Source organism: Rhinopithecus roxellana, chromosome 13 (genome assembly GCF_007565055.1).
Source record: "Rhinopithecus roxellana isolate Shanxi Qingling chromosome 13, ASM756505v1, whole genome shotgun sequence".
Taxonomy (NCBI): Eukaryota; Metazoa; Chordata; class Mammalia; order Primates; family Cercopithecidae; genus Rhinopithecus; species Rhinopithecus roxellana.
The window spans coordinates 121,094,639-121,117,622 of record NC_044561.1 but is presented as its reverse complement, the minus strand read 5'-3'; the positions used below and the strand labels follow the sequence as shown (position 1 = coordinate 121,117,622).

The 22,984-nt window shown below is 48.7% G+C and overlaps 1 protein-coding gene across 7 annotated transcripts in view; it reads left to right on the top strand.

Moving 5' to 3' along the window:
* Positions 1 to 22,984, top strand: part of SULF2 (sulfatase 2) — a 138,086-nt gene that overhangs the window by 77,525 nt on the left and 37,577 nt on the right. For all 7 annotated transcript variants that reach the window (XR_004052747.1, XM_030915277.1, XM_030915275.1 and 4 more), the window contains exons 4-5: positions 8,312 to 8,463; positions 20,878 to 21,047. Coding sequence is in view for 6 of the 7 variants with exons in the window: in XM_030915277.1 (XP_030771137.1) it covers positions 8,312 to 8,463; positions 20,878 to 21,047 (322 nt within the window). In the remaining variant the exon portion in view is untranslated. The remainder of the gene's footprint in view (positions 1 to 8,311; positions 8,464 to 20,877; positions 21,048 to 22,984) is intronic.

The window sequence follows — 22,984 nt, the reverse complement described above, 5'->3', positions numbered from 1 at the left end:
GCCTGTCATTGGCTGCTCTTCTTGTCGTCATTGTCTTCCTCATTACCATCCTCATTGTTGTGTCATTGTTGCTTTTCCTTTGCACCACAGAGCCCCATGCGCTATCCTACCCAGTTTAGAATCTACCTCTGCTTAGCTGTCATCACTTCTTCCAGGTTACTGCTATCCTATTTGAAATTCCAAAGGGATCCTTTGTTGCACACGGGGAATTTTGCTTTACACCAGGGATTGGCAGACCCTTTCTGTAAAGAACCACATAGTAAATATTTTAGACTTGCACCCCCACCTCTGCCACCTCTATTGCAACAACTCAACTGTGCCATTCAGCCATTACGATGTGTAAACAGATAGAGTGGCTGTGTTCCAATAAAGCTTTATTTATAAAAGCAAGCAGCAGGCCAGATGTGGTTTCCAAACCCTGTGCAACACTAAGCATCTTGGGCCTTTTAATTGCAGGTGAAAGAACTCAAATTAAGCAAATAAAACAACACAAAAGTGCAGTGATGGGGTTTATGGATTTGCATAATTCAGGGTTTCTCAACTTCAGCACTAGTGATATTTTGAGTGAGATATTTATTTTATTATGGATGCTGTCTTGTGCATTATAGGATTTCTACCAGCATCCCTGGCCTCTGCCCACTGAATGCCAGTAGCAGCCCTTCAGCACCCAGTTGTGATAACCAAAAATGTCTTCATTGCCCAGTGTTCTCCCTAATTGAAAGACGCTGATAAAACTGAAAATGCTAGCATTAGAAATGGTTTCAGCCCAGACACGGTGGCTCACGCCTGTAATCCCAGCACTTTGGGAGGCCAAGGTGGACTGATCACCTGAGCTCAGGAATTCGAGACTACCCTGGCCAACATGGCAAAACGCCTTCTCTACTAAAAATACAAAAATTAGCTGGGTGTGGTGGCGGGCACCTGTAGTCCCAGCTACTTGGGAGGCTGAGGTAGAAGAATCGCTTGAACTCAGGAGGCGGAGGTTGCAGTGAGCCGAGATCACACCACTGCACTCCAGCCTGGGAGACAGAGTGAGACTCTGTCTCAAAAAAAAAAAAAAAAAAAAAAAAAAAGTGGTTTCAAGTGAGATTGGATCCCCAGGGCCTCAAACCAGCATCTCTCTCTCTCGTATCTCTGTATCTCTCTCTCTCGTATCTCTGTATCTCTCTCTCTCTGTCTCTGTCTGTATCTTTCCCACCTCCACTTTTTTCCATATTGCTCAGACAGACTCTTCCCTTTGGTGGCAAGGTGGCTACCAGCAGCTTCAGTTATGTAGCCCACCTGTTCCAAGCCCTGAGGAAGAAAACCTTCTCTTTTCTAATAGCTCCCTAAAAATCCCAGGGCTGACTTGCTGCAGTTGGCCCAGCTTGGGTCACATGCCTTTGCCTCGACTAACCAGTTTACCCATGATCACCAGGGGAATGCAGTACTGATGGCTCAGTCAAGGATTTGCACACGTTCCTGGAGTCAACAGTCAAGCTCAACCTGTGTGACTTAAATAAGGAAGTGTCGGTGCCCAAAGGATGACAGAGCCTGGCGGGTGAAGCCTCCACCTAGTGCCGGGCACACAGGAGGCAGTAAGTGCTCTGGCCTTTTAGCAGATGCCAGCCCTGGTACCCAGGGGCAGACACCAGCCAGCTCATTGTCAATGGCCTTTCCTGGCCTGCCATTAATTCCTCTTAATCTGCCTGCCACATTGTCCCACCCCCACGCCAGCCCCCAGCTTGCCCCACCTCCTCTTGTGCTGTCCCCACCTCGAAAGCTCAGCGAATCCAAGCTTCCCGGCACCAGCCACCTGCCACAATTTGGGCTGGGCTTTTAATCTTGGTTTTAATTCCAGCTCATTCTCCTGGCTGTATCTCCCAGCCCAGGAGCCCCAGGGCCCACGCTAATTTGCTTCTCCCACCTCCACTGATGCCGGAATAACCATTTTTAAAAGTGCCTTGGGGAAATCTAATCAAATGAGAGCAAAATCTAATTTGGCACTAAAAGCCTCTGACTGAAGCCCTGTTTTCTAGAGCCTAGTGGAGACTGAATAATACACCCTTTTGGGGTTTTTAAGGGTTGGGGGTTGGAGAAAGGGAAGAGACGTGAAAGGGGAGATTCTAGCAGAGGAAACAGCTTGGGACATGCTGACATCTGTGGCACTGAAAAGAAGGGGCAGGAGTGAGCTTCCATGGGCAGGAGGAGGACCCGCCCCCACTCCCCACGAAGAAGTTCTTATCCCAGCAGCCAAGCCAAGAAGCTAAACTGTAGCATTCATCGGAAAGACCTTGGCCCAAGTCTTCAAGAACCAGTGGCTTCAGTGGGTGGGGACTTGGAAGATGTGGGAATGTAGCGGGAAACCCAGTTCCCCAGTGGGGAGTTCAGTGAAGCTTTTTTCTCTGACTTTCGGTTCACTTTTCTGCAAACTGAGGGGGTGAAAATCTGTGCCTCTTAAATGACTTGTGGTCTGGGCTCCTTTCAGAATGTGTCAAAAGCTGTGGACCTGTTTCCAGGAAAATGCACAAAAGGCAAAATCTGGCATGCAATATTCCAGGAGAGGTGCGGACCCTGCCACTCCTCAAGACAGTCTCCAGGACCCTATGGGATCTGTCCCCTCTTCCCTGCGATGCCATTTCCTCCCTCCCTCACTCTCCCCTTGGGTTCCACGATGCCCCCACGCCTGTACCGGCCTCAGGGCCTTTGCACCTGCCAGTTCCCTCTGCCTGGAGCAGTTTTCCTCCTGTCCCCTCTGACTCATGTTCTTCAGCCCAGCGGGGCCTCTCACAGCACTGTGTGGGGCCACTCTGTCCTGTCATTCTCCCTTATTTTCTTTATCGCATTTGTCACTGTTCCCCACTAGAACGTTAGCCGCACAAGGGCAGAAGGGATCCTGGTGGTCTTGTTCACTCCTGTGATTCCAGTGCCTGGGACAGCTCCCTGCATACCATAGGTGTTTAATCAATACTTGCCGAATGGATATAGGCATGCATACCTTCCCTAGGGCAGTGGGACCTCAAATTCAGCAATTTCAAGTGCCACCATCATGATGTTTACCATGCCCAGTTACACTGATTCTATTAACATTTTACTCCAGATTGTTTCACCCTGGACTTCAGTTGTTTCAAAAGGAATCTTTTTACATCACCGCCAGTATTGTTTGCTGTGAATAGAAAGTGTCGGGGCTCTGTAGGGAGGTGTAACCAAAACGCAGGTAGTAAGAGCGAGATCTGGCATAAGGAAAGTGATTTTTTATTCGAAAGCTAGCTTAAGAGAAGAAGTACAGTCTTCCTGCCTTAAGAGTACTGCTTTGCTTTTAGGAGCAGAAAGGAGGTGCTTTTAAAAGGGGGCCTGGCATGAATGGCACACAGGGGAGGAAGTGAGTGCTGGGGGGTCCGCATATCTCACTGGAGTACTTCATCTATGGGGAAGTCAGCTGACAGCCACTGGTGCCTTTGTGGGTGGAACTAGGTTCTAAGGGTGGCCAGAAGCTCTCCACCTGGGAGGGAGTTTCACAGCAGGTATACTTTGGGTTGTAGATGGACCATTGTCTCTCGAGGCAACCTCCTGGTGAGTGAGAGTTCCGCTTCCGGAGCCTCTAAGCAGGTGATTAGATGAACTTGGCCTGAAGAGACTGTCTGGTGTAGGGGAGGTAAAAGGTTTTAACTGCATTTCTAAAGGGCAAAGTGGGGCAGAGGGGAAATGGAGAAAAAAGAAGAGTGAAAAATAATAAAACTCTGCCAGGCGGGGTGGCTCACACCTGTAATCCCAGCGCTTTGGGAGGCCAAGGCAGGCGGATCACCAGAGGTCAGGAGTTAAAGACCAGCTTGGCCAACATGGCAAAAACCTGTCTCTACTAAAAATACAAAAATTAGTGGGGCGTGATGGTCATGCCTGTAATCCCAGCTATTCAGGAGGCTGAGGCACGAGAATTGCTAGAACCTGAGAAGCGGAGGTTGCAGTGAGCTGAGATCACACCAGTGTCCTCCCGACTGGGTACAAGAGGAAGACTCCATCTCAAAAAAATAATAGTAATAACAATAATAAAGCTCATTTTTTTCTTAGAAAAATGGGAATACCAATTTATGAGGGGGCTTATTAAATTTTACCCTCTTCCTTGTTGAGGTCCTGAGCCGATTAAGAAATCAAACCCGAGAGTCAGCAGATGACAGTCAACACTGTACTCTGATGAATCTGGTGAAGGCTGGGTTTGAGGGCATGGCTTCCTTCTGAGGGCATTTGGGCTTCCTGACTAAACTCCAGAGTGTGACAGACTTTTCACTGATGCTGGTCTACACCTCTCCTCCCCACGTGGACAGGACAAGCCTCCTGAAAGCTAGCACTCCCTGGGGGCAGTTCAGTCCCCAGAGGAAAAGCACGGGAAGGATTGGGCTACCCATGCCCACTTTGGCCCTTCAAACCCACTAGACACATGGTAGGGGTCAGCAAACCACAGCCAGTGGACCTAACCAGGCCCTCCATTTGTTTTGGTAAATGAAGCTTTATCGGAACATAGCCCCGCCCACTTGTTTATGTCTTGTCTGTGACTTTTTTTTTTTTTTTCTTTTTAACAGTAGCAGGGTTTAGTAGTTGTCACAGAGACCCTTTGACCCTCTGGCCCACAAAGCCTAAAATATCGGCTATCTGGCTTTTACAGAAAAGGTTTGGTGACCTCTGCTGTATATTGTCCCCCTCAGAGGAGGTACAGGAGAGCATGGAGAGAGGCCAGGAGTGTTACAGGAGTGGAGCCCCCCACATGGAGGGCAGCGTCAGAGGTGGGGGTCAAGGTCAGTAGGTTTAGGAAATCTGGTTTCCTGAGCTTCACTTGGTCTCCAGGGGCCTTCCTGGCTCTCACAAGATGGCTCTAAAGACCTGAAGGGTGAGATGCTAGAGGGTTGGACCATAGACAGGTTTATTTACATAAGAGAGGGTTTCTCAGCCGTGCACGGTGGCTCATGCCTGTAGTCCCAGAAGTTGGGGAGGCTGAGGCAGGTGGATCACTTGAGGTCAGGAATTCGAGACCAGCCTGTCCAACATGGTGAAGCCTCGTCTCTACTCAAAATACAAAAATTAGCTGGGCCTCATGGCGCATGCTCATAGTCCCAGCTATTCCGGAGGCTGAGGCAGGAGAATCCCTTGGACCCAGGAGGTGAAGGTTGCAGTGAGGCGAGATCACGCCATTGCATTCCAGCCTGGGAAACAGAGACCCTCTCTCCAAAACAAAAGAAAAAAGATATGGTTTATTGGATTAGGCGCTGCTGACATTTTGTCCTGGCTCAGTCTTTGTAGCGTGGGGGCTGCCATGTGCGTCGGCGAATATTGAGCAGCATCCCTGGCCTCCACCCACCAGATATCAACAGCACACCAAGTTGTGATGAAACCAAAAATGTCTCCAGACATTGCCAAGTGTCTCCTGGGGACAGAGATTACCCCCCTTCTGGCCAAGAGCCACTGCTTTGAGGAGCTGGATGCATTGAGGCATCTCCAACATTCCAGGTGCCAGAGAAAGAGAAGCGCAGGCCTTTAACTTGCCTGGGACTCTCATGCTGCCTCCCACTCCATCAGTGACTCCCTGACACCTAGCCAGGGACGCCCAGTCGCTGTTTAATTAGGCACCCACCACCTAATTACATTTCACTCTGTGAAAACTGGATATGACTCAGAGACTGTGCAGCCGGTTCCCCGCCGCCTCCTCTGCGGAACGCCAGGTTCTTCCCATTTATTTTTGCTCCGTCCTCCCACAGAAAGGGAGGTTCCATCCTGGACCTTACCCCTGAGGCTGCTGGAGGATCCTCCCTTCCTATTTTCACCTCTCCTGTGTACCCAGATCCTTCTAGGAGGTGTTTAATCAGCTCCTCCCTCTGGAGTGGTCACCTCCCAGCCCTGCATGGTGGGCAAGTTATTTAATGAAGTGCTCCCCTTTGCCTTGTATTTTGGGGGTTCCAGAATCCCACTGCTTGGGTTCCTAAGGCATCTTGCCACTCCCGGAAAGTGTCAGCAATCTGCCAGGTCACCAGGAAAACCCCTGCAGAGGGAGCCAGCTCCGTCGCAGCTCTCCCAGGGCCAGGTGGCTCTGTACTTTCTCCAGGGACACTGGTGGATGGGTTGTTCTCTCCTCCAAGGGCACCAGAGCCCCATCCCACCCACTGTCCTTCCTCTGGGGGTTCACCTCCCCGGACTTTCTCTTTTCATCCTGAGTTCTTAGCTGAGTACTCACACGCACAAGGCCCAGCGCCGAGCTGTCTGTTAGCAAGATCTCCTTACGTCCCTACAACTGCCTGGAACGCTCGTGTTCTGTGCTCTCAACAATACTCGTCAGAAATTTCAGAACCGCGGTGTCCTCATCTAGTCCTCATAGAAAGAGAGGACTAAAATAGGATTGCTGTCTCTAGTCAGCAATTATTGTACATGCAAACCAGGCACCATGGCTCACGCCTGTAATCTCGGCACTTTGGGAGGCTGAGGCAGGCAGATCGCTTGAGCTCAGGAGTTCAAGAACAGCCTGTGCAGCATGGTGAAACCCCTTCTCTACAAAAACTACAAAAATAAGCCAGGCATGGTGGCATGCGCCTGTCGTCCCAGCTACTCGAGAGGATGAGGTGGGAGGATCACTTGAGCCTGGGAGGTTGAGGCTGCAGTGAGCCGTGATGGTGCCACTACACTCCAACCTGGGTGGCAGAGTGAGACGTGTCTCAAAGAAAAAAAAATGTACATGCAAAATAAAAACAGAAGAAGACCATGAAGAGGACTTGTCTGTCTCCTCATCACAGAGAGTTTTTAGGCACATCCCCTTCCCGATGAATTAAGATGATTTTCTTTAAGCTTTGTTGTTGATGTGAAGCATGCATGTGGAAAAGTGCACGGCTCCCAAATGTCCAGGCCAGTGAGGTGTCACCAACTGAACCAGCAAGACATAGAACAAGACCATTCATTAAACTCCCCTTGCTGCTCCCACCCACCCTCCCCCCGTCTCCAGGATACCCACTGTTTTTATTCTAACACCATAGGTTAGTTTGGCCTGTTCTCGAATTTCACATAGATGAGGTCATACGGCATGTATTCTTTTGTATCTGGTTTATTTCTCTTAACATTCTTAGGTTGTTGAGAGTAATCCCTGTTCTTGAATGTAGCACTAGGTCTTTCATTCAAGTTTCAATGTAGCCTTCCATTCTCTAAATATGCAACAATTTCTTTACCCATCCTTTTGTTGATAAACATTTCATTTGTTTCTATTTGTTTACTATGACAAATGTGCTGTCATGTCTTACACCTGACTTTAGGTGAATGTATGAATACTTTTCTATTGGGTAGATACCCAAGATTTAAATGGCTGGGTAGAAGTTATCAGTGCGTTCAAATTTAGCAGACACAGCCAAAGAGTTCCCCACCGTGGTTGGACCAGTTGGGGCAGCCACCCAGTGTGTGAGGGCTCAAGTTGTCCCACATCCCCACCCATACTAAGCCCATTTTTTTAATGTTAACCATTCTGGTTGCTGTGTAGTAGACAGAATCCAAGGGATCCACAAACTTCAATGGGGAAAAATAATTACAGTCTCATTTTTACTAACATACAGCTGAAACTTAGCATTTGCTTCCAATATGAGCATAGGCCATAAACCACAGTATGTTGGCAGAATCTGTAGCTTTGTCATCTGTAGAAATCACCAGTATTTTAATATCCCATTACAGTTGTTGTAGATATCACAAAATCAAATATTTTCACTTGTGACTGTTTTGAAATGATCGCTCTCTACAAGGTTTTAAAAGACACAGTAGGCCAGGTGTGGTGGCTCATGCCTGTAATCCCAACACTTTGGGAAGCCAAGGCAGGCAGATCATCTGAGGTCAGGAGTTCAAGACCAGCCTGGCCAACATGGTGAAACCCCGTCTCTACTAAAAATACAAAAAATTAGCCAGGCATGGTGGCAGACGCCTGTAATCCCAGCTCCTCGGGAGGCTGAGACAGGAGAATCGCTTGAACCCAGGAGGCAGAGGTTGCAATGAGCCAAGGTCGTGTCATTGCACTCTAGCCTGGGCAATAGAGCAAGATTCCGTCTGAAATAAAAATCAAAAATAAAAGACACACTGTATTGCAAATGCTTTTGGTGTTTTGGTAACCGTATTTCCAAACAATTGATTTTCTCTGTAACCCTATGTCTTGTATTCAATGCATGTAATAACATTGGAGAAGGGATCCATTGGCTCCGTGTGCCAGACGGCTCCATGGCAGAGCAGGTGTGCATACGCAGGCCTCGGGCATAATACAATGGTTTAATAAACATCGTCAGGCACTTTCTCACGTGGCCTCCTGATCCATCTCTCTCCACAGCTTTCTTCGGAAAGTATCTTAATGAATACAACGGCTCCTACGTGCCGCCCGGCTGGAAGGAGTGGGTCGGACTTCTTAAAAACTCCCGCTTTTATAACTACACGCTGTGTCGGAACGGGGTGAAAGAGAAGCATGGCTCCGACTACTCCAAGGTAAGCTGCGACCTTTCCGGCCTGGGAGAGGCCGTGAGGCCCAGCAGTTAGGGGCCCAACTCAGGAGCCAGACTACCTGGGTTCAGATTGTGACTCAGACGCTTAACAGTGTGACCTTGAGCATTTTACATCCACCTCCTCATTCTCAGTTTTTTCATCTCTCAGCCAGGCACAGTGGCTGACGCCTATAATCCCAGCACTTTGGGAGGCTAAGGCAGGCGAATCACTTGAGTCAAGGAGTTCAAGACCAGCCTGGGCAACATGACGAGACCCTGTCTCTACAAAAAAGTACAAAAACTAGCCGGGTGTGGTGGCACATGGCTATGGTCCCATCTGCTGGAGAGGCTGAGATGGGAGGATTGCCTGAGCCTGGGAGTTTGAGGCTGCAGTGAGCCAAGATCTTGCCACTGCTCTTGGGCCTGGGTGACAGAGCAAGACTCTGTCTTTAAAAAAGAAAAGAAAAGTATTCATTTCTCAAAGAATAGTCTCTGTTTCCAAGAGTTTGGTTTTTTAACATTTTGCCCAGACAGAATATTCTTACAGAAAGTACATATACAGAGTGTACCACTCAAGGGCTTATTGCAAACTAAACGGACATGTGTAACGAGCACCCAGGTAGGCCAAGAAGAGAATGTCACCACCGCCCGCAGCAGTCCCCTCACAGAATTCCCCCCACTCGACACCCTTCCCACGAGCATAACGGTGATTCAGACTCTTGGCGTTACAGACTCTCTCTGCCTCTGGCTTCTCTTGCTTAGTATTATGTTGAGTTCATTCTTGCTGCCCAGCATTCCGTCATGCGCTTATACCGCAATTTGTTTACTTATTCTACTTTTATTGGGCATTTAGGTATTTCCAGTTTGGGGTTATTACACATAGTGCTGCTGAGCACCGTCTAGAACCTCGTTCTGGTGAGCACAGGGGCTCGTTTCTATTATACCCGCTCCTCACGGCAGCGTTGCTGAGCACAAGGCGTGTGCATGTTCAGAGTGAGTGGTTCCTGCCTAAGCACCTGCTGAAGTGGTTGATCCTCAGTCGTAGTTTTTTCTATTTTTAATTTAAGATTAATCGACATGAGGTAGCATGCACAGATCTTAAGTGGACCGCTCAATGAATTTTCACATATGTGTGCATCTGTTTCAAATATGCGTGCATCTGTTTCACCACGGCTCCAATCAAGACATACAGCATTTCCAGAAGACTCGCTGGGACCCCTCTTCACTCATGACCCCCACCCTGCGGATGACATCTACTCTGACTTCTGTCACCGTGGATTAGTTTTGCCTGTTCTAGAACTTCACCTAAATGGAATCGTATAGTCTGTTCTCTTCTGCGTCGACCTTTTTTCACCCAGTGCAGTGTCTGTGAGATCTGTATTTATCCCTTCAACAACTCATGGACATTTGGTTGTCTCCAGTTTGGGTCTGTTATAAACTAAGCTGCCGTGAACATCCTTGCCCATGGCTTTTAGTGGACATATGTGCCCGTTTATTTTGGTTAGACACCTGAAGAAGAATTGCTGGGACATAGGATGTGTTAAGATGTTGCACCCGGCCGGGCGCAGTGGCTCACGCCTATAATCCCAGTGCTTTGGGAGACCGAGGCGAGTGGATCACTTTAGGTCAGGAGTTCGAGGCCAGCCTGGCCAACATGGTGAAACCCTGTCTCCACTAAAAATACAAAAATTAGCCCGGTGTGGTGGCGGGCGCCTGTGATCCCAGTTACTCAGGAGGCTGAGGCAGGAGAATGGCATGAACCCAGGAGGCAGAGGTTGCAGTGAGCCAAGATCGTGCCACTGCACTCCAGCCTGGGTAACAGAGCAAGACTCTATCTCAAAAAAAAAAAAAAAAAAAAAAAAAAAAAAAAAAAAAAAGTTGCACCAGTGGACACTCCCAGCCAGGAATGGGAGTTGCTCTGCATCCCTTATCAGCACTTGGTGGTGTCTTTTTTTGTCAGGGCTACTTTGCTGGGCGTGTAGTGGTGTTTCCTTGTGGTTTTACCACAGAGGTTTTTGAGGATCACATGAGTTAATACATTAGAACATTAGAAGCGCCCCCTTGCACGTAGTAAATACTCAGTATGTAGTAGCTTAGATCAGGGCAACAAATACTTTCTGTAAAGGGCCGGATACTAAATATTTTGGACTTTACAAGACTTACAGTCCTGTTACCACTGCTGAAGTCTGCCATTATAATGTGAAAGCAGCCATAGATAATATGCAAACAAATAAGCATGGCCATGTTCTAAGGAAGCTTTGTTTACAAAAACAGGCAGTGGACCTGCTTGGCTGTAGTTTGCTGACCCCTGGCTTAGATGATGAGGAGGAGGAGGAGAAGGAGGAGAAGGAGAGGCTGACGGTGGTGTTTCGTCCAGATGTCCCATTTTAAAAGAAATAAGGAAATGAACAAATCTTCCTGCCCCATCCGAATCCTCAGAGTCAGCTCTGACATCCCCCCACAGCTGGTACATTCTTTCCCCAGACCGGCTGCCAAATCCATCCCTGTTCCTGTTTCCCCTCCACACTGCCACCAGTCCTGGGCCCTGCCTACTGTGACTCCCCAGGTTAAAGTCACTAGAGAACAGGCAATCACTGAAAGAGGGTAGCAAGCTGGGAGTGAGTGGACAGTAAGGACTGGTGGGGACTGTGGAGAAGGCATCTGTCTAAAAGGGGCAGATCGGGCCCAGGTAGAACTGTGGGCCCAGACGGCCAGTTTTCCTGATTTTTCGGCAGAAGCCACAAATTTGTATTTTTTACCTATGAAATCTCCTGATTGGTAAATATTGGCAGCTAATTCAGACCCTTCTAAAATCCTGCATGAATCGAGCACGCCTGACCCACAGGCCTGTGGCCCTTCAGCCCATCATGTCATTCTTCTGCCAACACCCTCCAGGGACTGTACAGTGAGTTTCGCATTTGGAGTCAGTGGGATCAAGCTCAGAGCCCCAACCTGGACACATGTTACGTGACCTTGGACATGCTGCCTACTCCTAAGAGCCTCAACTCCCAAATCTGACAAACGAACATACGCTTGCATACTTAGTCATGTGCACTTCCATTTACTGAGCACCTACTGTGTACCAGGCACCCTGCTGGGTGTTTAACATGTAGTACTTCTAATACTCCGAACAATCATATGAGGGGAGTGGACTAGTCAAACTTGATTCCATTATTCATTCACCACCCCCAACAAGTATTCATTGAGAGCCTGCTGTATGCCAGGCACCATGCCAAGTGCTGGCTATTCCAGGGTGAATGAAAACAGACCCAGCCATGGTCCTCCTGGAGCTCACAGTCTGGCACATGAAGATGTGATATAAACCATTAAGTGATGTGCATACATCATTAATGCACACACACACACACACATCACACCCATCTATTTTGTCATCCCCAGTATGAGCCATTTCAACCTCCAAGCTTGCTAGTTATTACAATCATCTCAGTTTTTTTTTTTTTTTGGAGACAGAGTTTTTGTACTTGTTGCCCAGGCTGGAGTGCAATGGTACGATCTTGGCTCACTGCAACCTCTGCCTCCCGGGTTCGTGCGATTCTCCTGCCTCAGCCTCCTGAGTAGCTGGGATTACAGGCATGCATCACCACGCCCAGCTAATTTTGTATTTTTAGTAGAGATGGGGTTTCTCCATGTTGGTCAGGCTGGTCTTGAACTCCCAACCTCAGTGATCCACCCACCTTGGCCTCCCAAAGTGCTGGGATTATAGGCGTGAGCCACGGCACCTGGCCACTATAGGGTAATTTTTTGTAATCAGACTAGGGACTTGCAGATGTTTATGAACAGAAATTTAACTCCCAATGGTTTAATCAAAGAGGAAATATATTCACCTGTTTTACTGAAAAACCATCTGTAGGGGTATCAGGCATGGGTGGATCCAGGAGTTCAAATGAACCCCCAAGGAGTTGGTTTCCCTCTACTGTCAGCTCTGTTTTCTTCTGCTCGACTATATTCACAGACGCTTTCTCTCCTCCTGGTAGCAATGTAAGCTTCCTTACATCTTCCCAGTTTCCTGGCCAGCTGCAAGCGTGGGAGTCTCTCTCCCAGAATTCCCAGTGAGTCTCAGTGCATCTCATTGGCTCTGGATCAGTCCCATGTCTGTCCCTGAGCCAATCAGTGTGGTCGGGAGGATGCCTGGTTCCCTGGACTATAAGTCACATGGTTCACTCCTGAGCCAGACGTGGGGGTAGCAGGAGCTCTACCCTGGAACCTTGGCTGAGAATAGAGCCCCACATAAGAATGGAGTTTCCACCAGGAGAAGGCTGACTAGGTGCTCAATGGCCAAAAAACACTGTCCCGCTTCTGTTCTGGAAACAACGGCACGCGTAGAGATCCCTCTGCCTCTGACAGGTCATCCTCAGCTTCCCATAAGTCTGATGGGTCCAGGCCCAGGTGGCAGAAGCCGCCTTCCGTCTGCCCTCAAGTCTCACTCTGCACATAGTAGGCCTGCGGCCTCCCAAGTGAATTAATTCCAGAGTTCTGATGAGGCAGTCCAGCATGGACTCCTTGGAATATAAATTCCAGTCCCAGGGCTAAGCACGCTGTTTCCCTCCTCCCAGCCTCAGTGCAGGCGGATTCTCTAAATATCCTGAAAAACACATTCCCTCCTTTTTAAAATTCTTCACCACATCCGCGCCTCGTCTCAGAGCAGCCCAATAATCAGGTTATCCCGGGTTGCTCAGGGTTCTTTTGGGGCTAAGCATGGGGACATAGAACGTCTGTCCTTTTGCCCTGTGTCCCACCCCCACACATCTCCCCGTGTGAAGGAGAACAGCCCTGTGAGAGAGGCGTGAGAGGATTCCTGTCTGCACCACCCCCTCCCAGTTACCAGGGGCCTGGGAACAGACGCTCTAACAGGGATGTGGTCAGAGAGTGGGGCGGTGAAGTCAGAACTGGCTCAGGTCCAGGGTTCAAATCTTGAGGGTAGCAGTGGGCAGCAGGAGCCCAAGTGTCAAGGGAACAGGAGTGAGCCCGGGGTTCCAGCTGAGGCAGATCTCAGGAGCCCTGTGCCGTGGGCCCTAGACTCACGCAGTAAGATGCTTCTGGCAAGGCGGAATGTCACTGCTGGCCTCGGGGAGGGGCTTGTTGAGAGGCCCAGGCAGGGAGGAAGCTCAACCTTCGCAAACCCCCCTCAGAAGTCCTCTGAGGACTCTGTCCCAAGTCACTAATCCACAGGTGGGTACATGCCACCAAAGGAGTCCAGATGTCAAGGACAGACAGAGAGGCGGTGGTGATGAGAAAACAGTGATACAGGACAAGCACTAATGGCAGAAGAGGGTTGGAGAAGGGAAGACAGTTGTTGGTGGGAAGCAAAGTGAGAATGACCTAGGGTTGAGTCCCCCGAAGAAGCTTCCAGGTAGCTGGTCAAAGCGGGCCTGGGTGTTGGGTGACTCTGCGGGGAGGTGATGGCAGTGCACAGCCAGTCTGGGGGCAACCCGGCAGATTCTATGAACTTAAATGTGCCCCACCCCTTGCCGCAGCATGTACACTTCTCTGTCTGTCTGGAGAAGCCTCAGTCATATGCAGGAGATGGTGTGACAGAGCACTTGGTTGTAGCTTTGTTTGTTACTGAAAGAAATCGGCAAAGTCCACCAATACACGAAATAACTAAATGACCATGAAGCATCCCTCCCCTGGAAGATCCTGGGCAAAGGATGGGACAGGTCTGCCTTATGTCCTGAGCCCAGCAGGCAGAATGGGAAAAGCAAGTTCCAGAACTCCTCAGGTCGTTAATGAAATGTCACCTCACTTCAGCCTTCCTGGACCACCTTGTATAAGGGCACCCCCACACACACTCCTTACTGCAACAAATCACCATCTGACGCGTTACACCCTGTGTATATTACTGATTCGTTTGTAAAGTATCTGTCTCTTCTCATAAGAATACAAGCCCCTTGAAGGCAGGAATGCTCATTTGTTTTGTTCATGCTGTATTTGTCAGATAGATAAATGAATATGTACAGTATGCTGCGATTAATAATATAAAAAGATGCATAAAGTGATACTATAACTTACCTAATAAAACACTGGAAAGGTTATTCTCAGTAGGGGACAGAAGAGCCAAGGTTATGGGCGGGGAGGGGGAGGCAGTAAGGAGTAATCTAATCAAATGAGACTTCACTGTCCTTTGTACTATTTTAATTTTCACAAAGAAACTGCAGGCATATGGTTCTTGAGGAATAATGACTAACACTCATTTAGACATATCATGTACCAGATACTGTTTGAATCATTTTACATAAATTAACCCATGCGTTTCTCACCATAGTCTGTGAGGTATATACTGTTAGTATTCCCAACTGTCAGATGAGAAAACTGAGGCCCAGAGAGGCTAAGTAATGTAACCAGGCCACACAGCCTAGTAAGTGATAAAGCAGGATTCGAACCCAGGCCATCTGGCTTCAAAGTCCGTGTACTAAACCACAGCCTGTGGGCCCAGACTAGTGGTTTTTGTATGGCCCCTGAGCTAAGAATGGTTTTTAATTTTCAACTAGTTGAAAAAACAATCAAAAGAAGAGCATTTTTCACATGGTATATACAAAAAAGGAATGTTATTCAGCCTTTAAAAAGAAGGAAATCCAGCTGGGCGCATTGGCTCATGCCTGTAATCCCAGCACTTTGGGAGGCCAAACCAGGCGGATCACTTGAGGTCAGGAGTTTGAGACTAGCCTGGCCAACATGGTGAAACCCCGTCTCTACTAAAACTACAAAAATTAGCTGGACATAGTGGTGCATGCCTGTAGTCCAGCTACTTGGAAGGCTGAGGCAGGAGAATCGCTTGAACCCGGGAGGCAGAGGCTGCAGTGAGCTGAGGTCGCGCCTCTGCACTCCAGCCTGGCCGACAGAGCGAGACTCTGTCTCAAAATAAAACAATAAAATAAGGCAATCTTATGATATGCAGCAACGTGGATGAACCTTGAGAACATTATGCTAAGTGAAATAAACCAGACACAGAAGGACAAATACCGCATGATTCCACTTACATGAGGCAGCTAAATTAGTCAGACAATAGCAGCAAAAAGGAGAATGGTGGTTGGCAGGGCCCAGGGGAGGGGGAACTGGGGAGGTGCTGTTCAAGATGTATGAGGTTTCAGTTATGCAAGATGAAACCGTTCCAGAGATCTGCTGTACGACATGGTGCTTAGAGTTAACGGTTCTCTACTTCACAGATAAAACTTTGTTAAAAAGCGTACTCGGGTGGCTGAGGCAGGAGAATGGCGTGAACCCGGGAGGCGGAGCTTGCAGTGAGCTGAGATCCGGCCACCGCACTCCAGCCTGGGCGACAGAGCAAGACTCCGTCTCAAAAAAAAAAAAAAAAAAAGCGTACCGCTCATGTTTTTTTACCACAAGAAAGCTTTTAAGAGTAATTTTCATGACGTGAAAAATATATGAAATTAAAACTGCATCCATACATAAAGCTTTACTGGAGCGTGGACATGCCCATTTATTTTCCTGATAGCTGCTTTCAAGCCACAATGGCAGTAACGAGTAGTTGCAACTGGGACATGGGGCCTGCAGAGCCTAAATATTGACTAACCGACCCTTTACAGGAACGGTTTGTGCATACTTGCTCTAAACCACTATGTATGCTTCTCATTAATGATTTTATCTGTGTGGGGGAAAAAAAAGATGGACCTGACCCAAAAATACAAAGGCCTTGGCTGCAGCTCTGGATGCATGGCTTATTTGTTTGGGGACCTCACTTCCTTATCTGTAAAATGGGTATAATGTCCACTTGTGGAAGTTGCTGTGACGGTCAGCTGAGCTAAGATATTTCATCATACTAAGAGTGTATGTTTATTCATTACGAGTTGTCTGGAGCCGGAGGAGCCGCTGCCACCCACATGTCTTGGCCTTGGAGGGAAGCCCAGTGCTGAGTGCCCACTCGAGGGAAACATGCTTTTGCCTGGGGCTGAGGCTGGCAGTCTCCACAGACACTAGCTGCTCAGTCGGTGAAGCTTGTGGATGCCTGCAGGAATCACCTGGGGCTCAGAGGGTGCCTGCCAGAGGGAGCCAGATGCACCTCGGCGTCCTGGCTGTGGCTTCTCAGCCCTGTGGAGCTGCGCAGGCCAGGAGCGCCTGTGTAGAGCCTGATCCTGGGCGCCGGGTTCTGGAAAACACGCCTGGGCCTGCGTGGCCCCCACCCGTCTCACCCTCCCGCTCGCAGCTCTGAATTTCAGAGTCCTTCCTCGTGGCTCTCCCCGGGCACCCCAAACACAGTTTGCCCATATCTGAACTCGGCCTTTCGCCCAGCCCAGGCCTTCTCTGTACCCTTCCCCCAACTGCCCAAACCAGAGACCAACAGGGGTGGGGGTCACCCGCCCCTCCCACCCCCCACGTCCACCCAGTGGCTGTGTCCTGGCTGCCCCTGAGTGTCGCTGGATGCCGCCCCTGCCACCCTGGCCCAGGCCCCCTGGTCTCTCCCTTAGATACCTGGGTGTGGCTGAAGCCCTGTGGCTGGAGGGATGGGCAGCTCTTGTTGGCCCGCCTGGCACTAACTGCCTGCCGGTGGAGCAGGGTGGCAGCTTTGGAGGCAGGTGTGTCATGTGGCATTGTGGAGCCAGCAGAGGTCGGGGAAGACTTAGCCAAGGAGTGGCCACTGAGGAGGACAAATAAGGAGGGGAGCTCTCAGACGTGGAGAAAATCTGCCTCGCCACCAAGACAGTCCTGATTCTTAGTTGAATGGTGACAGAGAGCTGGCTGTGCTCAGGACACTGGCAAGAGCTTCACATCTATTAGAGCTTTAACCCTCCTGTCAGCCTCGAGAGGCAGGTACCGTAATCACCCCACACACACTTCCAAACATGAGACTCTGGGAGCCCCTGACCTACCCTCCTGGCTCTCATTCCTCTCCTGGCCTGAGCCATTCCCTGGAGGTAGCCAATATCCTGGAGCTTCTTCCCACGCGTACCTTTATTATTTCATCCCATATGCAGATGTCTCAAACAATGTACGATGTTCTGTGTGTGTCCTTAGACTTTTCATAAATGATACCATATACAAATCCTTCCACAACCTGCTTTTCTCACCCAATATAACGTTGTAAGATTTATCCATGTTTGATCCGTGTTCATCCACGTAGCTCTGTTCTTTTTCACTGCTTTATAATCCCATTGTATATCTTCTCCTAGGAATGGAGGTTAATGGTAGCTTTATTTTTAAAAAAGTTTAACCACAGCCAAACAGGCATATAGTTCTAGGATGAAGTAGTGAAGATGAGTCTATTATGAAGAGCAATGGTGGCTCCCCACCCCACCCCACCCCACCCCATCCCACCCCACCCCACCCCACCCTACCCCATCCCACCCCACCCCACCCCACCCTACCCCATCCCACCCCACCCCACCCTACCCCATCCCACCCCATCCCACCCCACTGGCGGGTGGCAGCAAGTGTCTACTACTGGCGGTTCCACCTCGTTCTCATGCCATTTCTTGATTTGACCCCTTCAGGCCCTGACTGTTGATGTCAGGGTACAGAGCTTTGCACCGTTTTTAGATCCACTGTAAGTTACCTTTGTCATTTTAAGAACTTTTCTAATACCTTTAGATCATGTTCCAAAACTATAGCAGCAGCTCTTTGATTTATGTAACATGTATTATTTTTGTGTAATACATTCTATAGAGCCCCCTTATAAAATTGTTTTTACTCCCCAAAATTAATCCATAAACAGTATTCAAGGAGCAATATATAAAGTAGCAAGTAACTTTCTCTGCTTCTCTCCTCTTCCCAGTCTTCAATCAGCATTTTGATATCCTTCCAGATTTTTCCTTGATGCTCAAAAATATATGAGGTTAGAGTTTGGTTTCTCCTCTTCACCCTCCCTTCCCTCTGCCCCCCACAAAAAAATAGAATGTTTCTGGGTTTGACTCTGTTGCTTGCTCTTAGCCTTAACCATGTATCTTGGACAATTTTACACATCCCTTTTTAATGTCTGCACAGCATTGCATAGTATGGAAGCAATGCCACCAGGTGTGTTGGCTCATGCATTAATACCTACACTTTGGGAGGCTGAGGCAGGAGGACTGCTTGAGACCAGGAGTTGGAGATCAGCCTAGGCAACCACTTGCTAGCTGTATCTACTTGGGCTAACCACTGTTAGATACTCAAGACTGTCTTTGTAGAGACCCTGTCTCTACAAAATAAGAATAAAAATGAAAAATTAGCTGGGTGTGGTGGCACGTGCCTATAGTCCTAGCTACTCAGAAGGCTGAGGCAGGAGGATCACTTGAGCTGAGGACCTCAGGGTTACACTGAGCTATGTTTGTGCCAGTGCACTCCAGCCCGAGCGACAGAGCAAGACCCTGTCTCTAATATGTACTTGTGTGTATAATATATATACATGTATACTATTAAACATATATCCTCCTGCTGGTCACTACAGTGTTTCTGTTTTATAAACAATATTGCAGTGGCCATTCTTGTGCATATGGATATAGTGGATGAGTGTACCCGAAAGAGTGTCTGTAGATGTATGAATACATCATAGTATATGTATATACGTTGTATACTTCAGGGTGGAAGCTGTAGCCACCTCTTCACCTTTTTTTTCAGGAAAATCACTTTTTTTAAAGTAATTGTTTTGGGCAGAGCTGCTTTCTAGCAGAGGGTTTATTTCAAGAACTCATTACCTTCAAGAAAGATTAGCAGTTAAATATTTACTAAATTCAGGAAAAGTTGTATGGGTGCTATGGCTCATGTCTGTAATCCCAGCACTTTGGGAGGCCAAGGTGGGAGGATCACTTGAGCCTGGGAGATAGAAGCTGCAGTGAGCCATGGTTTCACCACTGCACTCCAGTCTAGGCAACGGAGCAAGACCCTGACCAAAAAAAAAAAAAAATTAAGAGTTTAGGCAAACCTCAACTTCTTAGCTGAGCTTTTAAAGCCTCCAGTTCTGGCTATTTACTTTTCCTCCAACTCTTCTCTCCTCTTGCCCAATATGTAAGTCAGTTCCTTATTTTCCTGGAGACATTACTGCATCCCCATCCCTTTTTTTGTGTGCTGCTCCTTATATCATTTCTGCATTTACCCTCTTTCCAAGGAACCAGTTGCCATCTGCCCTCTTTTCTATTTTTAGGACACATGACAAGCACATTCCTGCCTCAGAGCCCTGTTATCTCTGCCTGGAACTCTTCCCTGAATTGGTGATTCTCAATCCTGAATACCCATTAGAATCCCCTGGGGAGTTTTTTAAAAGTCTGATACCTGAGCCAAACTGCATCCAACCAGAATCTCTGGGGGTGGGCCCAGGTATCAGTAAGCTCTTCAGGGGATTCCAGCAAAATTCAGTGACATATATCTTCCTATGCCCAGCTCCTTCTCATCATTCAGGTCTCAACTCAAATGTCACCTCTCAGAGAGGACCTCCGTGACTGCCTCAGCTAAAATATGCCCCTCACCTCAGCTCCCAGTTACTCTTTGTTACATCTCTCTGTTTTATTATATTTCCTTCATCTGTCACACCTTTTAACTACCTTGGTTCTTTATTTATACATGTGTCTGCTCCTGCCCCAGTGTAGGCACCTCAGGAACTTAGTTAGGGATATACCCACCCTGCATGACAGTGTCCCCAGAGCCTTGAAAAAGCTTCAGACTTATGAGCCAAGACTCTGTAGTGCTGGGTCCAACATTTACTAGCTGTGTGCCATTGGGCAATTTACTTAGCTTCTCTGTGCCTTAATTTCCTGTTCTGGAAAATAAGGATTATCATCATACCTACTTTCTATAGTTATGTCAGAATTAAGTGAGCAAATACAGGTAAACACAGAACAGTCCTTGGCACATTGTAAGCACTCAATAGTGTTAGCTATTATTCTTTTAATATCTTTTTTTTTTTTTTTGAGTCAGCACCCAGGCTGGAGTGCAATCATGCAGTCTTGGCTCACTGCAGCTTCTACCTCCTGTATTCAAGTGATTCTCCTGCCTCAGCCTTCTGAGTAGCTGGGCTACAGGTGCTCACCACCACGCCTGGCTAATTTTTGTATTTTTAGTAGAGATGGGGTTTCACCATATTGGCCAGGCTGTTCTCAAACTGACCTCAGGTGATCCACCCACCTCAGCCTCCCAAAGTGCTGGAATCACAGGTGTGAGCCATCCCACCCAGCCTATTATTTTAATATCTATCTTGAATGACATATTGCAATTCCTGCCCTGTTCTCCCTACCCACTTCTCTGCTTTGTCTCCAATGAGCTTAGCACGATTTGCATCATTTGTCTGGCATTTCATTTATTTTACTTGCTTATTTCTTGTCTGTCTCCTCGCTAGACTGTCAACTGCACAAGAGCAGAAATTGTTTTGTTCACTGTTGTGTCCCCAGTCCCTAGCACGGTGCCTGGCACATAGCGGACACCAGTATGAATACCTAGCTCCTCACCTGTTCTCCTTTCTCTCCCCACCCCCCAGGATTACCTCACAGACCTCATCACCAACGACAGCGTGAGCTTCTTCCGCACATCCAAGAAGATGTACCCGCACAGGCCAGTCCTCATGGTCATCAGCCATGCAGCCCCCCACGGTCCTGAGGATTCAGCCCCACAATATTCACGCCTCTTCCCCAATGCATCTCAGCACATGTAAGCCTCAGCACTGTGCCTGCCAGAGGCACTGCTTAGCATGAAGGGGGAGGGTCAGGCTTTAGCAACAGTACTGTCACCACCATGACTTCACTGTGCCTTCTCTCTAATCCTCCTGGTTGAAAGACCCCAAGAACATGTGCTTGTCCATGGTGAAACTGGGGTGCAACTCCAGACAGCCTGGCCGACAGACCAAGGCAGGAGAATTTTTAACTTGGGATACACAGCCTCCCACCAAGAGGTCTGTGGATGGAACTGTGGAGAATAGGTTTCCTTTTAATGCCATGTGTATTTTATTTAAGACATCTAAAAACATTCTTTTGAGTAAGGGGTCTATAGTTTTACCAGACTAATTATTTGCCACCATTTATTGAGCCGTGGGCTATGTAGCAGGTGCTGTGCTAAGCCCTTCGCATTGTGTCCAGTCCCTGAATACTCACAATGACCCTTGGTGTACCAGTTATCTATTGCCATGTGACAAATCATCCCAGAATCTAGCAGCTTAAAACAACAAACACAAATTATCTCATGGTGTCTGTGAGTCAGGAATCTGGGAGTGGCTCTTCTGAGCTCCTGGCCCAGGGTCTCCTGAAGTTGCAGTCAAGGTGTCAGCTGGGGCTACAGTCACCTGAGGCTTGACTGGGGCTCAGTCCCATGGCTGGGCCTTGCCACATGAGCCTCTGTCCATAGGATGTTTGAGTGTCCTCACAGCATGATAACTGGCCTTGCCCATGGCAAATGATCAGAGAGTGAGGCCAAGAAGGAAGCCGCAGTGTCTTTTACAACCTAATCTTGGAAGTGGCACCATCACTCTGCCACATTCTATTGGTCACACAGACCAGTCCTCCTACAACATGGGAGAGTCTACGCAGGAGTGTGAAGGCCAGGAAGTAGGGATCATCGAGGGCCATCTTGGAGGCTGCCTGTCACACTTGGTATTCCCATTTTACAGATGAAGAAACTGAGGCACAGAGAGGTGAGGTAACTTACCTGAGGTTATCCAGCTCTAAGTGCCAGAGCCAGGATTCAAGTCCATCCCCCACTTCTGCTTCCCATGCCTCTGCCCACCCCTGCAGGCCTCCATCCAGCTGGCTGGGAAACTTCCTCGAAAGTTCTCCTGCTTCTCTCTGCCTCAGACCACCCCCTGCTTAGCGGTAACTCAGCAGCCCTTGCTGTGACATTCTGGAGCCGCAAGGATGGGGCGGTTTGGAAACTGCCTGAATATTCAGGTTGTTTAGCTTCATTACAATCGGAATACATTGCCCTCCTCAAGCCCCTCCTGTGATTACTTTTTGACAGCCCTCGAAGCAGCTCAGGGTACGAAAGGCGCGGTTCACCTTCCCATCCCCGTCTCTGGGGAGGAGGCTTTGACAGATGATGACGAGCTGGATCCCAGGGGCCGCAGCATTGCCTCTGTGCACATCTGTCTGGCTCCCCCTCCAAACCCAAGCCCACTCCTCTCCACCCAAGAAGGCCAGCCTCCCCCAGCAGCTGGCACCCTGCCCCACCCCCACTTAGAACTCATCCCTGCAGGGGGTGGAGGCCACTCAGCCCTATCTAAGGGAGAAGCCGTGGGTGGGGCAAGGGACGCTTTGCTTTGGCAGCATCTCTAAAAGAGGTGCCAGCTTCACCTCAAGCAGCAGCGAGCGGCGCCGGAATTTTGTGGTGGAATTGTTTGACATTGCCTGTTGGTTTATTTTCCCTTTGAAATGAAAATTACAGAAATTGCAAATGATAGGCCGGGCGCGGTGGCTCAAGCCTGTAATCCCAGCACTTTGGGAGGCCGAGACGGGCGAATCACAAGGTCAGGAGATCGAGACCATCCTGGCTAACACGGTGAAACCCCGTCTCTACTAAAAATACAAAAACTAGCTGGGCGAGGTGGCAGGCGCCTGTAGTCCCAGCTACTCGGGAGGCTGAGGCAGGAGAATGGCGTA